The 15798-nt window shown below is 58.5% G+C and overlaps 1 protein-coding gene across 7 annotated transcripts; it reads right to left on the reverse strand.

Annotated features, from left to right (window-relative positions):
* Nucleotides 1-430: 430 nt before the first annotated feature.
* On the reverse strand, nt 431-12809 carry LOC113607277 (uncharacterized). 7 transcript variants are annotated; one of them, XR_003427853.1, is made up of 4 exons: nt 10992-12806; nt 7646-7838; nt 1609-1686; nt 431-1041 (listed from the first exon to the last, which is right to left on the reverse strand). XR_003427853.1 is itself a non-coding variant. In XM_027082487.1 (4 exons), exons 1-4 carry the CDS (start codon nt 12791-12793, stop codon nt 2224-2226), a joined length of 453 nt encoding a protein of 150 aa, XP_026938288.1. In that variant the 5' UTR covers nt 12794-12809; the 3' UTR covers nt 431-2223. The 7 variants fall into 7 exon arrangements, 3 of the variants coding, with proteins under 3 accessions (XP_026938288.1, XP_026938287.1, XP_026938286.1); XM_027082487.1 differs by having other exon boundaries at nt 431-2279; nt 10992-11046; nt 12645-12809; XR_003427851.1 differs by having other exon boundaries at nt 431-1686.
* Between the last annotated feature and the right edge of the window lie 2989 nt (nt 12810-15798).

Here is a 15798-nt window from a genome sequence, read left to right on the forward strand (position 1 = left end):
TGAGAAGGGGACATTTGAGCAAAGCCCTGAAGGAGGTAGGGAGCTGGCAGGGAGACGAGGGTCCCAGGCAGAGGCCCTGCCCAGGGGGCTCATGGAGGAGCAAGGAACATGGGCTGCGAGGAGAGAGTGGGCAGGGGGGTTAGGGCTCCCGGCATGTGGGGTTGGGGATGAGGGGGCCTGACCCAAGCACAGCTGCTGGCAGAGCAGAGACATGGGGGCCAGCAGGCGTCGGGAGGGTCTGAGCGAAGACACCGAGGTGCTGAGACGGGGAGAGGGGATCCGGCCCTGGGTGCCCACTCCAAAGCCTCCTGCCCCTCCAGCAGACCAGAGCTTTTGAAACCAGAAATCGGGTTTCCAGTCGGGGAATATAAACTGAGGCTGGACGGAGAGAAGGGCAGGATCGAGAGACAGAGGACACAGGGCGCAAGTATTGGGTGCAGTGATTGGTTTTTATTTTTATCCAAGTTACACATGTACCATAGTTAGAAGGATGGAGCGTTCAGAAGAGGATGCTGGCCGGCGCTGACCAAACCAGGCCAGTGACCATGTGTGCTGGACAGAGGTGTCTGCCAAAGCCCCACCCTGGCCTCTGGCCATCTGACCAGCCGGGCTTAGTCCGATCCTCTGCCCTGAAGCCTGCTGCGGCCTGAGGTCTCACCTAAGCCTGCAGCACAGAAGCCCCGCTGCTCCAGGGAAGAAGCCCCTCCTTTCTCACTCCCTTCCCGGCCACCCACCTAACAAGCCAGGGTCCGCTGCGCCTTCCCAGATATGTACAAAGGCGAGGGCACATTTTTTCCCTGGATTCCACGCTGGGAAATGTGTAGCTGGTGGGAATCCTGGATGCACACCCTGCTGAAAATAAGCACTTTGTGTCTCCCCAGGCTCCACCTGCCAGGGAGCTCAGAGCCACGTTGGAACTCAGCTCTCAGCTTGCAGAAATGACACAGGTCCTAAATCAGCTGCTAATTTGCCTGCTCACTTTTCATGGATTTACTGTTCCATCTTCCTTTCTTCTTTTATTTCGTTTTAAGTACATTCAGCCTTGTTCCAAAAAAGAAACAGAAGTTGCTACAAAGTCACATATATAGAGCAAGCGAATGTTAAGCAGAATAAAAAGAGACCCAGGGCAAAGCTAAGGGGGAGTGGGCCAGCGTGGAAGCGGGTGACCCACTCCCGGGCGGTCAGTGCATCACTTCTGCACAGACATTTGCTCACTCAGTCCTTCCCCATTTCGGGCACCTGTCTGGGCTTGGGGCAGCCTGGGGGGAGGGCGGGTGGATGACCCAGACTCTTCCCTTCACAGACCTGGCAGGGAAAGGCAGTGTGGAGACCAGGGCTGCGGTCAGAGGAGCCCAGCCCAGCCTGGGACACAGAGACCCGAGGAGTGACAGCGCTAGCCGGCCAGATCAGGGAGGACAGAGAGAGTTCCTGGGGTGGAATCAGCCCCCTGTGACGTGATCCCAAATGAGGAGAACCCCACAGAGGCGGCACACACCCTGGAGCCCGGACCTAAGGCAGGAGGTGAGGCCAGGTTGGGGGCAGAGCGTGTGAACTCGATCCCAGGGCCATGGACCAGCCTGCCACTGCCCACTAGGCACCCTTATTTACCTTTTCCCTGGGCAATGATTCTGTCTCTGTTTTGTAATTACTGTATTGTATGAGTTCTTGTGAATCGCCTTGAACCCTCTGTGGGAAGAAGAAGGGCATTCGTTAATTAACAAATTAATTAGCAAGTCCTTTGCCAGCCATGCTTTACACCTGGGCCTGCCCAGTCCCAGCACAGCACCAGCCCTGAGCATCCTGCAGCTGGGGGGAGTCTGGGTGCTGGCAGGCAGGTGACCCCGCTGGGAGATGCTGGCAGCCCACCCTGCCTCTCCCCGCGCCTGTGGGCAGCACACAGAGGCCTGGAGCTCCGTAGCTGGACGCCACCCTCAGGAGCAGCCTGGCCACCTGAGCCTCCCCTCCCACCCCGCCCCCTACCGACAGGTCCGCCCTGCTTGCCTCCTCCTTCTTCCTGAGCCCCTCCGAGGAACTGGGACCTCCACGCCGCTCTAGCTCCACCCGGAGCTCGTCGCCTCTCCTGGGTCCACGGCGGCTCTGCAGCTGTGCCAAGCTGCAGGTACAGGGCAGAGCCCTCGACACCCCGAGCCTCAGCCTCCACAGCGTTCCCCAGGGGACACCCCTGCATCAGGCCCGGCCGCGGGGCCTCGCTCCTCCCCAGCATCACCTGCCCTGGAGCTTCCTGCTGGGTCTAGCCAACACGAGGCCCCTGCGGGAACCTAGAGGCAGAAGAAGACAGGTCAGAACCTGGCTGTCTCCCCGGCAGGCCACAGCGAGCAGGGCCACGTCCTCTGCCTAAAGCCACTGCCCCCGTGAGCGGCTGCTTCCTCCAGCCAGGGCTTTCTCCGGCTCGAGGTCATGCCTGAGCACCCCCCATCCCTCAGGCCTGGGTGGTTGCAGCCCCTGTGGTTGCTCTCTCTTTATGTTCACTGGTTCCCTCCACAGGCACTCAGGTCAGGTGTGCTATTTTCTGCTGGGCCCCCTTCTGCCACGTCTTTGTCATTCCAAGTTGCCTCAGACAAGGCTCTTTTGTTTCCAAGGGAGAGAAGTATGCATAAGCCACATTAAACCCCTGTGTCAGGCGTCCCCAGGACCATCCTCAGGCCGGACAGTTCACTGGATGGACTCACACCACACAGAAAAAGCTGTTATACTCACAGGTACGGTTTGTGATGGGGAAAGGATGCAGATGAAAGTCAGCAGAGGAGAAAGGCACCTGGGAGAAGCTCAGGAGACACCAGGCACAAGCTTCTGGGGGTCCCTCCCGACAGAGTCACATGGGGACACACTTAATTCCCCTAACAATGTGGAAACAGGTGCAAAGCGTTCCCAACCAGGGACTGTCCCCCGAGCCACGGTGGCCAGAGTTTTTACTGGAGCTCAGTCACGAAAGCCTGCAGCGCCCACCCAGCCCCAGAGAAAACACAGGCATTTGCCAGAAATCACACTGTCAGGATAAACGTATCCGGTCAAACTGGTCCATCATGGCACGAGGCCTCAGGCATGCAGAAATACTCTTGCCAGGCAATATATTCTAAGATCTCTGAAGACAGGCCTTTATCCGGAATGGGCAGGGCCTGCCACTAAGCAGAATGAGGAAAAAGCTGTTCCCAGAGCTCGGGGCAGGGCTGACAGCTGAGCCTCCAGGGAAGCAGACCAAGCAGGGAAGTCTTCAGGGTTCCCTCCTCCGTCCCGCAGGGGCTGCCTTGTCTCTCCTTCTTGCTGTTCCTGCCCTTCTTGGTTTCCTTGTCTGCCCTTCTCTTCTCTTCCTCTCTCCTCCCCTGTCTGCTCTCTCCCCCTCCCACTCCCTGCCAGCATCCTCCCCTTCCATTGGCACGTGGGCCAAAGGCAGCCGCCGCAGGCCAGCTGCCTCCTTCATTCGCGGTTCAGGTACAATCTCAGTTGTCTGAGGCCCAATCCCCAGTGACTGGGAGGGAGAATGTGATTGGATCAGCTTGAGGCAGGTGCTCACACCTGCTCCCATCAGCCGTGGCCAGGGAGGCGGGTGCGGAGCAAGGTGGTGTGGACTGGAGAGACTCCCCCGAAACGCATCCGCTCCACAGGCACGGCGCTCAGCTCCCACACTGACAGGGGAGACCAGGGGTTCACAGAGAGTGCGGGAGGGAGAAAATGCAAGGCGGGACCAGGAGACCAAGGAGGCCACACTCCTGTTTCAGCCAGAGAAGCCGTCAGCACAGCATCCTGGAACTGACCTCCTTTCGCAGAAAGACCTGAAACAGTCTAAAATGACCTCGGTCTGAGATGATCTGACCTCACGGCCAAATGAGGCACACTTGGACCTAATGCTGCACTTAAGTCTCCTGCGTGGACATAGCTGGTCCCAGAGACGGGGGACCAGTCAATCTGACCAGGAGCAAAGGAGGCACCTTCATGAAAGGGACAGGCCTGCAGACCCCTTGTCCTTTGGCCCCACGTTATTAGGCCCCCTCTGGTGGACTGGGTGGGCCTGACTAAGGTTCACAGAAGGACCCTCAAAAGGGTCCTCACCTAGAAGGAGGAAGGAAGCTGCTTAACAAACTCGACCCAGGACCTGTGCGGGGGCTGTGCTGGCAAGCGGGGTGAGGCTGGAGGCGGAGCAGCTACTCTGGCCCACGTGCAGACAGAGGTGAGGACCTCACCGCAGGGAGAGGAGAGGACTCACAACCGAGCAGTGCCGGGACCCAGCCCCCCAGGGCAGGCACGAGTGTGAGCGCAGGGTAACTCTGGCCCCTGCGGCCCGATGGCGGCTTGCCCGGCCTGTCCGTTCTCACCTGAACAGACAGGCCGGGCAAGCCACCACCGGGCCGCAGGGGCCGGGGTGCAGCTGTGACACTCTGCGGCCAGGCCAGGAAGCACGTGGTGCCCTTAGGGAAAGGACCAGCTCCTCGAGTGGAAGGAAGCCCCAGGACAGCCAAGGGGAGGGGCGGTCTCCTCTGAATAAGGTGTGTGCGTTCAGCCCTGAATCGGAGAAATCATCCTGGTAGCTCTCACTACGGGGTACCTAGACTGGTATTGGATTAAAGGTTATTTCTTCCAAGAAATGTACTGCTGAACATACAAAGGCCAAAGGATGGATGCTCTCTGGGTGGACTGTCTGGACTTAGAAAACAGAGGAGCAACGTTGAGGGCCCGAGGGTCCTTCCTGCTGCCCTGCTCCCACCCGGTTGCAAAGAGGAATGGATTGTACATCCAGAACACGCTTGGCCGTCACCATCCCACTGGGTCTCGGAGGCTTCTGTGGCCCCTGACCCAGCCCCTCCAGCCGGGATGTCAGGGCCTCGCAGGAGCCAGGGCAGCACCCAGCAGGCATTTCCACAATCCCTATCTTTCTCACCTCTCCCCCAGGCCAGGCATTTAACCCCCCAGAGCTGCTGTTCATCCATCAGTAAAATGGATAGAATAGTATCAATCTCGCCAGGGTGTTATTTAGATTTATTTATTAATGCTGGCAATATACTCAGAGCCCTCAAGATTAAAGCAATAGATCACCCGGAAATATTATCACATCCTGTTGCCATAGAGATGGGTCCACCCTCCCGGTTCCTCCTCAGAGCCCTGTGCCGAATTAGGCTCCGAGGGTCTGGGGAGCAGAGCTGCACCAACCAGGACATTAACACTAACAACTGTGATAATTAAATTACACAGAGAGGAAGCCCATGAAATATGTATGGGAAAGAAATGGATTTGATTCATTTAGGCAAATGTGCATGTTTTCCCATTAGAAATGGCTCCTCCAAGCCTGGGGCTGCTTCCCTGCGGCACTCATCTCTTTCGACAAGGCAGAGAGATTGGGGACCTAGGTAGGGACCTAAGTTGGAAGCAGGGGTGGGGCAGAGACCCAAGTACAAGCTTCCTGAAAGCAACAGCGCTGCTGGGGCCCAGAACTGAGGCGGGTGGCCCTAGGGCACAGCGGTCCTGGGCAAGACCCTCATCTATCTCTCACCAGCGACTCCCCTGACTTTTCCTCCACCTGCCTCTTCTGTAAGATGGGGCGGCACTGGGGTGACCCAGGTTTTGTTGTAATGATTCGAAGAGACAGGAACGAGGCACAAACTGCCCTCAGCGGTGACCCCTGAGAAAAGGGGAATCACCCACCCCTTTGCACCAGGCGAACTCTCGGCTTCAGAACCGGGTCGGGAAAATTCTCTACGTGTGGTTGGCTAGTTAACTTCCTGTCTAGCAGGAGCAAGCCGCGGCCACGTGAACTGGGTCACAGACGCAGAAGCATCAAAACTAGCTGCATCTCCCAACTCTCCCCCATACGTCCCACTGCCCTCACCCTCCCAGCCAGCCCAGCCCAGGATGCTTCTTCCAGGCAGCCACCCTGTCCACCCTGAGTGGCCTTACTCAGCACAGGCCCAGGGACACCTCCATCCTGTGGACAGGGACCAGCTGCCTCTACTCCTCCATGCACCCTTCCTGCCCAGGATGGGAGTAAACCTCAGATGGGACCCCAGCAACTCGTCCCTGCCCTGCCTGGACCAGGAACCTGAGGGAAGTCTGCTGCCAGAGGCCTGGGCCCCCGAAGGGAGGAACTGGTGTCCCAGCTTGGAGCCAGGCCCACATGGCACTGGCCGCTCCTTCACTAGCTCACCTGGGAAGGTGGCTGGATGTGCCCTGGACCACAGCCCTCCTGTCTTGGCTGTGGTCTCTTCTCAAGGCCTCTCACCCCCTACAATCCCTGTCCCTTGGGATGAATGCACCACGCCAGAGCCCCTTGCAGCAGGCACTGTCACTCTGCCCATTTCACAGATAAAGAAACTGAGGCTTAGTGAGCTCAGTCATTAGCTCACAGTCACCAAGCATGTCAGCAGGGGCAGGATTCAGACCCAGCTCTCCCAGAAAGGCTTGTGTTCCTAGCCATGTTGCCCCTCTTGGAGGGAAGGGCTCTGTGTCAGGGGTGGAGTGTGCACAGGGGTCCTGATTTTGTCCCTTGCTGCACCCCACCTCTCTCAGAAGTTTTACAGAGCCCTCCTCCACCTGTGTGTGCCCCGTGAGGTCCAGGGGAGAACAGCTCGGGTGCCCAAGGGCAGCATCATTAAGGAGCCCAGTTCTCCCTGACACAAACAGAGGTGGCTCAGTGAGGCGCCCTGCCCAGGAGCCACCAAGCACCCCTCTGAGGTCCCCGTGGGGCATCCCTTCCCTGGGAGGTCCTGCCTGGGCCTGGTTCTGATGTCATCCTGGATGGATCTCAGTTTAGGTCTTGTGTCCCCCTCAGACCAGGAGCTCCTTGCCAGCTAGGACAGGGCCTCCCCACCACACACAGACACACACACACACAGACACACACACACACAGACACACACACACAGACAGACACACACACACACACACACACACACACACACACACACACACACACGGTCAAACCAGCTCTTTCTGCTTCAAAGCCCAGCGTGCTCTCCCCAGCACCTCACCGAGGCTCAGGAGGCCAGCAGAGTCCCTTCCACTGTGACCCTGGACCCCGTTTCCGTGGTCGTGGGGTCAATGAGCAACGCACTGGTGACCTTGCACTGCACAGTATCTTAGCAACATCCCTTCACCCGGTGCCATGTGCCAGGCACTGTTCTGGGCACAGAAGAGACTCAGGGAACAAAGATCAAAGCCCCGCCTTCGTGAACCTCACAAATCCACGTCAGATGGCCTGTGCCCAGGGTTGAGGGAGCCTCGCTGAGAAGGTGACAGCCAAGCAAACCCCTGAAGGAAGTTCAGGAGCTGACCACAGGGTATCAGGAAGAAGAGCGCTCCAGGCACGGACACGGTATGTGCCAAGGCCCTGGGGCACCGACTTCCCACTGTGTCTTGGTACATGAAGGCACCTTGTTGAGCTCCCAGTGCCCAGGTGGGGGCCTGGCACCTGCCACTTCCTTTACAGTTACTGTATCCCTGGGGCCCCACGACCACCTGACACGAGGTAGCCCCATTTTGCCGTTGAGGAAACTGAGACTCAGAGATCTTAGATGGCTTTCTAGAGGTCACACACTCGTGTGTGCAACTTGATCACAGGTCTCCTTGGCTCCAAGGCCTGTGTCTGTCCATGTGCCCCCCACCCCCTGCCCCACTTAATGCCATGAGTCCAGCTTACCTAGCGTTGGTGTTGATATTCCTCTTGGGGAAAGGATGAACAGATGAATGAATGAACGGACCAACAACAAGACGCGCCTTGCAGTCTGGCTGGGCAGGGGGCTGGCCCCGGGGCCCTGTCCAGAGTGGGTCATGGCTGGCTGAGCCCAGTGTCCGCTGAAGCCACCCTGCTGCCAGGCAGCCTCAGGCCAAGCCTAAGGGAAGCAGAACCGTGACCCCAGTCAGCCTCTTCCAGGACCAGAGCAGGCATCTTTGGTTGACTGACAGAGGCTGCACTCACACCTACTCTTGTCTCCAGAGGTGTTCTGATGCACACCTGGACTGCAGTCCCTCGAGGGTGGCAGCAAGGAAAGGTGTCAAGACGGCCAGCACCACCCCTGCCCTCCGCTCCAGCCACCACCTCCCACCTTTACCCCATGGGTCCCAGCCACACGAAACTTCTGCTGGTTCCCAGCAAGAAGCCCCTCGGGGGCTTCCCTGGTGGCGCAGTGGTTGAGACTCTGCCTGCCAATGCAGGGGACACGGGTTCGAGCCCTGTTCTGGGAAGATCCCACATGCCGCGGAGCAGCTAGGCCCCGTGAGCCACAATTACTGAGCCTGCGCGTCTGGAGCCTGTGCTCTGCAACAAGAGAGGCCGCGATAGTGAGAGGCGCGCGCACCGCGATGAAGAGTGGCCCCGGCTCGCCACAACTGGAGAAAGCCCATGCACAGAAACGAAGACCCAGCACAGCCATAAATAAATAAATGAATAAATAAATCAATTAATTAATTAATTAAAAAAAAAAAGAAGCCCCTCGGCCAGCCCTTGGGTATGGCATCCCTCTGCCCAGACTGCTCTTCGTGGCCACTCCTGCTTCTGAGGCTCAGCTCAAATCCTGCATCCCCCAGGTGGCCTCCCGACCCCCGGCTCCATCAATACCCCCTTGGAGACCCTGCCCACCAAGGGTTGACCACTTGTTATGGCTGCAATGCTCAATGCAGACCTTGTCCCTAGAGCAGCCCTGACGGTGCATTGCTCTGCCCTCCGTCCCCAGCAAGCCACCACCAGGCTCTGCAGAAAGCATGTGGGGACAGAACCGAGCTGTCTTTGCGCATCTCAGGCAATCTGTTTTCTCTTTCCCAGAGTGCTGCAAATCCATTTCCCTGACAGTGATGGGAATGGGTATTGTCTGTGGTGGGGAGAGCACATTATGAATGATTCCACTTGAATCCATTTCTAAAAGGAGGAAATCAATACGCTTTTCCTGGCACAGTCTGCTCCCCTCACCTGACCTCTCCACTCAGGCCCCAGCTGCTCTCTGCCACCACCCTTTCTCCTCCTTCCTTCCCAGAAGGGGCTGGTCTTTTCTCAGAACCACCCACAGACCTCAGGAAACCAGGCTTCTCTTCCAGGGAAAGTGCACTCACCCCCACGGGTCACCAGGGGAGAGAAACTTGTTCTGTGCTTGAGAAACCTCCAGAGACCCAGCCTGGGACCTCCGAAATCACAGTCAAGGGCAGGCCTGCCATTTGCTGGGCACTGCTCGGCATTCACACACATTGTTTACAAAACTCGTGGAAACACCAGGACATCTGTCCCAAGATCTGCCTTAGGACCTCTACCTGATGGGCAGGCAAGGAAACTGAGGCTCAGAGAGGCAAAGCGGTTCTCCCAAGGACACACAGCTCAAATGTGGCAAGATCTAGGTGCAAAGCCTGGTTCTCTTCTGCAGCTACACGAGCCGGCTCCAGGGACTCAGGGTCAAACCCCAGCTCTGTCACCACAAGCTGTGTGAGCCTGGACAAATCACGTAACGTGGGCAAGCACCCTCCAAAACAGGCTGGTACAACTGCCTAGGGCAGCACCACGAGTCTATCCAGAAAGGGCCCAGCCAGCCACGCTGCGAACGGGGCAGCCCATCGTTGGCCCTCATCCCATCCCGCATCTGATCTCTGCCTTCTCCCTTCCCAGCAGACCTCCAGCCTGGCTGTGTGCTTCAGGAAGTACAAACCTTTGCCCAAGGATGCCCTGGGCCTCGCCTGGCCACACCCCTGCCAGGAAGCCTCAGCCTGTGTGACAGCAGCTGTACACACCCTTCTGGCCTCAGGCTAACTTCAATCATGAGTGTCCAGTGAGCATTCTCCTTCCTTTATGAACCCTCCCTCGCCCCAAAGTCAGGCCACTCACTTTTCTGTTCTGCTTTGGAAACACTTCCACAAATCCACTTTCCGGAGGCAACATGATTCAGCAAAAAAGAAGCTAAGGCACCACGCAGAGATCGGGTTCCAGCTGTGCCACCAAGTGGCTGTGTGGCCTGAGACACCACCCTTCCCTCTCCAGCCTCAGTTTCTCCCTCTGTAAAATGGGAGGGTTGAGCTAGATGCATCACCAGGGCCCCTCCAGCTGGGGGCACCGCCTCATTTGTGGGCAAGTCAAGCTGCCTCAAGGGGTTTGGCTGGTCACTGGAAGAGGAAGCAGGATCTCTGAAGGGTCTGACATCAGAGAGTGAACACCCAGCCTGGAGGTTACACTCAGCCCTTCTGCTCACAATTAAGCCCGGGCCAGTCACTGGGCGCCACCCATCCATGAGGAAACCAGGAGGTTCCCCCTTCTGTGTGCCTGGAAGGTGGCCAGCTGAGCACACATCAGGGAGCAGCCCACTGACTGCCACCCACACCCGCATCTCCCAAGCAGGGGCTCGGGGGGAGCTGCCTGGTGACGAGAGGGAATGGGGAGGGGCCGCCTGGCCCTCGGACCAGCTCTGAGCCCTGTGCGGAGAGGAAGGAGAGCCCCAGCCAGACAGGCTCTCGGTGGGAGCCCTCGTGCAGCTCCCTCCTGGCCCCTCCCTGGACACAGCCTCTGCTGGCTTCTCCGCTTCACACTGTCCCCACTCCGGGGATCTGGCCCAGCTCAGGCCCTTGTGGCTTCCCCTGGGGCCTGGGTGACTGGTCAGCCACAAAGAGGTTTCCTGGTCCAAAGACCCTCCTCTGGGCACCTGGCTCAGGCCGGGGGAGAGGAGCAGCCCTGACCACAGGGACCTGGGGCCACAGATGCCCTCAGGAAGGGGCCGGGGGACAGCGCAATCACCACTGGTGTGACAGGAGGAGGGCCAGGGCCTCGGGGCCAGCACCAAGGGCTGGGGGGTGTAGGAAGACTCCAGGACCAGACAACTGGGGACCCTCCTTGTGCCCTGCCCCTGAGCATTCTCCCAAGGGTGCTGTGCGTGGAGCAGCTTCATGGGGGACAGAGCAGGAGAGGGAAGACCACGTGGGCAGGCACCTGGGATCCCAGAAAAGCAGTAGTTGGGAGTTGGGAAGGTCCAAGGGAGGGGGTTGCAGAGGAGGGGGAATTAAACCTTGGAACTTACTGCTGGTCGTGTAACTTCATCCTCATACGCAGGACCTGCCAGGACCCGGAGCCACCTTGGGGAGGAACACAGGTCGGGGAGAGACAGCCCTGCGCAGTTACAGCCATGTTTACTGCGTCTTCCAGCGATGCCAGCCTTAGGCAGGAACAAATGTCTGCCCAAGACTCTGACACTGTTTGTTCGTTGACCTTAAATTCGTCTGAGGAGCCCGGGGCCGGGTGAGAGCGGCAGCAGCCCTGCCCCCAGACACCAGACACAGGGTCACTGCCGAGCTCTGACCCCAGGCCTGCCCTGATCCCGCAGCCCCTTCCTCCCCGCTCATCCCATGTTTCCAAGGACTCTGCCAGCACCAGGCCCCGGGACCACAAGGACGGCCCACCGGACCACTCTGACCTGCTGCCCACCAGCCTGGCAGGACACGTACCTCCCGGGAGTATCTGCGGGAGGGCAGCTCACTGAGCCTACTCTGACGACACATGTGAGACAATAAGGCTCATAAAAGCTTTGTCTTGACCTTGCTGGCAAATTGCCCACTGGGGACTCGACCCCGCTGGCCTGCCTCAGGAGAAAATTGAGGACACAGTGGGCAGCAGCTCACCAGCATCCTTCAGGGAACCAGAAGAGTGTGCACGGAAGCCCGAGCCAGGGCCTCCATTGCAGGAAGCTAACTAAACCCTCCTCCCAACTGGCGCCCCTTGGGTCTGCCCCCAGGGCAGGTCTTCCTGGAACCTCTTCTTCTGAGAAGCTTTCTCTACACCCCAGGTGCCCCACCTGCTCCCCTTCACCACAGCTGAAGGCCTGGTCCTTGGTCAGCTGCCCCCAATACACATGGGTCCCCACGGGCCAGGACCCAGTGTCACCGCCCCCTTGGACCTTAGCCCAGCACAGGTCTAGCCTCAGCAAGATCAGGATGTTAGTGGGACGGGATGGATGAATTCACTGATACCCACCTCACACCAACGTGATAATAGCATTTCACCTTCTCTTTATTTTTTAATAACTTTTGTCCTAATCAAAAATATGTAAAATACCAAATAAAAAAATTTAAGACAAAAAGGAAAGAAACTCATAAACTCACTGTTGACAGTCATATATTTCCTTCCAGCCTTTTCGCTGTTTAGGATTGGGGACGATTTTGTTGCCTGTGTTTTGTGCTCAAGGTCACATTGCAAGGATTTTTTTGGTGTTAACTCACATGTCTAGTAATCACCGCACCGCATTCATATTAATCACTCCATGATTTAGATAGTCTTCCTCTAATGGCGACTTTAAGTAGCCACCAATTTCAGGCCACATAAGTATGGCCCCAGGTCCTCTCTCCGGGCGTGAGTCGAGGTCAGCATGTCCAGCGTGCCCAGGGCAGATTCTCACCTGGCCTCCCTGCTCGGAGCGCTGGCTTTAGTAAGGCTTTGAACCAGATGCCAACGGCTTTCCAGCAACTATGGCTGGCACCGTCTCAAGAGCAGGTCTGGGATTGCCCCCTCGGGGCCCTCCCCATGCAGCCCCGGGTCCTGCTCTCACCTCCAGCCTGAAGGGGGAGGACTTCTGCCCGGCCCGGGCTCGCCCTCTGGACCCCTCGCTCTCTCTGCCCCCCACACCCGGCAGGCAGGGCTGGCCCAGGCCGGCCTCGCACTGCTTGTCTGTGAAACATACCTGACGACGACTTGGTTACCAGTCTGGAAACGAACATACAGCGGGGAGAGCGGCGCCTCCCCGGGATGGAGCCCTCGCTGCCCCTGCAGGCCTGGGGCGCCGTGCCTGCCCCTGGGGAGAGGTCTGGGACGCCCTTCCTCAAAGCACATCCAGCCAGAACAGCCGAGGCAGGAACCAGGCTGCCTCGTGTCACGTCACTAAGGCCTCAGGCCCCGGGAGGTGGGGCTCCCTGAGTCAGCGCTCCCTCCCACGGGGTCTCTGCCTCTCTGCACCTCTCCTCACCGCCCCCTTCTCCTCTCCTGACCAGCTGCCTGCCAGCGGCGTGAAGCTCCCTCCCGGCCCCTCCCTGGCCACAGTTTCTGCTGACTTCCCCACTTCACACTGTCCCCATTTGGGGAACCTGACTGGCCCAGCTCAGGCCCTTGTGGCTTCCCCTGGGGCCTAGGTGACTAGTCAGCCCCAGATAGGTTTCCTGGTCCAAGCACCCTCCTCTGGGCTCCTGGCTCAGGCCGGGGGAGAGGAGCAGCCCTGACCACAGGGAACTGGGGCAACAGATGCCCTCAGGAAGGGGCGGGGGACAGCGCAATCACCACAGGTGTGACAGGCGGAGGACCAGGGCCTCGGGACCAGCACCAAGGGCTGGGTGGAAGACATGGCCACCGGCCACAGGTGACCAAGCGTGGAGTAGCCCTGGGGCAGGCAGAGCCCAGTGGGTGGGGCCGTGCTCATGGGGAGCCGGGCGGGGCCAGCAGAACCCATGGCTCCTGTGACATCACCAAACACGTGACATCACCAAAGAGCTGGACCCACACAGCTCACAGGCACCTCTGGGCACAGCCCCTCTTCCAGGCAAAGGCAGCACATGCCAGACAAGAACTGGGGACCCAGTTGCCAGCAGCGGTAGGATGTCCCCTGGGGATCCCTGCTTACTGGGGGATAGAAGATGGGGAGAGGGCTGCTAGGGTGGGAGGCAAAGACAGGAAAGCCCGAATGGTCACTAGGAGATGCTGTCAGCCACCGCGGGGGTGGGAGGGGCGCATCCCAGCTGCAGAGGCCACACCCTCCCAGGCAGCCTGGTCCAGTGGCTGGTTGAGGCAGGATCATAAGGGCCTGGCCATCTCGGCCCGCCGTGGGACATCTCTGAAGGTCACTCCAGGCTAGCAGGTGGCCTGCTGGCTGTCCCACTTCTCTCTGCCTACTCTATCCCAAGGTCATTCTCTAAAAACTGTCCAGCCCAGTAGACTCTCTCTGAGCCTGGTTCCAGGATGCCAGTGTACAAGCCTCATTGAACCCCAGGGATGCCGCCAAGGTGCTTCCCGAGGCAGCTGGGCACAGTGAGAGGCAGCAGACCTCTCCGGTCTGTGTCCTGCACCTGCCCATCTCTTCCCCTGGGGCTCACTGCCTGCTCCCCTGTGAACCAGTGTCCACCACAGCACTGCCAAGCCCGGTTCCTAACCCTCGCCATGCCTTCCTTTCCCCACACTCTCTTTCCTGCAGCCTTGGCCCTCTGCCAGCTGCTCGCCACCACTGCAGTCCTCAAGGCCTGCTCAGAGCCCTACAGGGCTTCGTGCTGTGACCCCTCTGAGATTGCCCCCCACCCAGGCGCCCTGATCCTGCCTCAGCCTTGGCTTCAGCCTTCACAGGCAGGACAACTGTGCCCTGGGGAGCCTGGCTGGAGCAAATGAAGAATAGGTCCCCTGGGTCCAAATGTGCAAGGTCAGAGACAGCTTGGGGACAGGCCACGGAGAGCTGCTAGTGGAGCTTTGACTTAGAAGGTACCAGGTTGTCCCACCTTGGGGATTTCTCATCCGTGAGACACAGAAGTGGAGGGACCAAGGACCCAGCTGGAGGGTCACTCCTGGTTGGCCCAATTGTGGGACAACCCCGCCTCACATTAATGATGCCACAAAGAGCGGAACCCCACCAGTGCTGTAAAGGGTCACTGGGATGAGTGCAGGTGGGGCTGTGGGCATCAGCTTGGGAAGGAAGACGGTCAAGGGAAAGGCTTGAGGATCCCGCCTCAGCGAGGCCACGGGGATGCCGTGCTGGTGAGTGGATGGGTATCCAAACAGGAGGCCCAGGAGTGCAGGCCAGCGCAAGCCGTGGCCACCCCCGCGGGTGTGACTGTGACAGCACGCACACACCAGTGTATTCGTCTGCTAGGGCTGCCATAACAGAGTGCCACCGACCAGGAGGCTTCAACAGCAGACATTATTACCTCACCGTTCTGGAGGCCAGAATTCCAAACTCAAGGTGTCGGCAGGGCTGGTTCCGTCTGAGGCTGTGAGGGAAGGCTCCATCCCGGGCCTCCCTCCTTGGCTTATAGAGGCCCGTCCTCTCCCCATGTCTCCACGGGGTCCTCCCTCTGTGCATGTCTGTGTCCCATCTCCTCTTCTTACAAGGAATGCAGTCCCATTGGATCAGGGCCCACCCCATGAACTCATTCTGAGTTGATTGTCTCCATAAGGGCCCTATATCCGAATAAGGTCACATACTGAGGTGCTGGGGGTTAGGACCCCAGCATGTGAGTGGAGAAATGCAGTCTAGCCCACAGCACCAAGTCCTCGTGGACTTGTGCTGTTTCGCTGCATCAAGGAAGGCCTGGCCTGAGGACAGCAGGGAACCCGCTGGGGGCTCTGTGTGCCTCTGCACAGGCTGCGGGCCACGGGAGCCACTGGTCGCTGCTCCCCACGGCCCTCCTCCCCGGAGGCAAGAGCGGAGTGCTGGGGGCTAGCCCAGAACCAGCCAGAACCCCGGCAACCCTGTCGTCAATCATGAGGCAGCTCACTGCCTACTCTGGGCTCTAAAGTAACATCGATTTTTGAGCCAAGGCTCAGTTACCAGTGATGTTGCTAACAAGGGAAAATAAGTCATCATCATTAGAACCGAATCCAAATGAATGAGCTACCGTGGGTCTCCCTGGGATTTGGGCTGCTGCTTTTCCTTTTTTTTTTTTTTCTTTAATTGTCATAGTTTGCTGACATAGTTTGTCCTAAACTGAAGCAGCATGAAAGAAACCTTTTACCAAACATGACACATTACCATTTGGGAAATATCAAGGCATTGATTACTCTGCTTACCCATTGCTGTTTTACAAACCATCCCAAGACTTAGTGGCTTAGGGCAACACAGTTTATTATCTCTCACTACGTGG

Source organism: Aethalodelphis obliquidens, unplaced genomic scaffold (assembly GCF_003676395.1).
Source record: "Aethalodelphis obliquidens isolate GAN/ISIS:26980383/991018 unplaced genomic scaffold, ASM367639v1 scaffold47, whole genome shotgun sequence".
In the NCBI taxonomy this organism is placed as follows: Eukaryota; Metazoa; Chordata; class Mammalia; order Artiodactyla; family Delphinidae; genus Aethalodelphis; species Aethalodelphis obliquidens.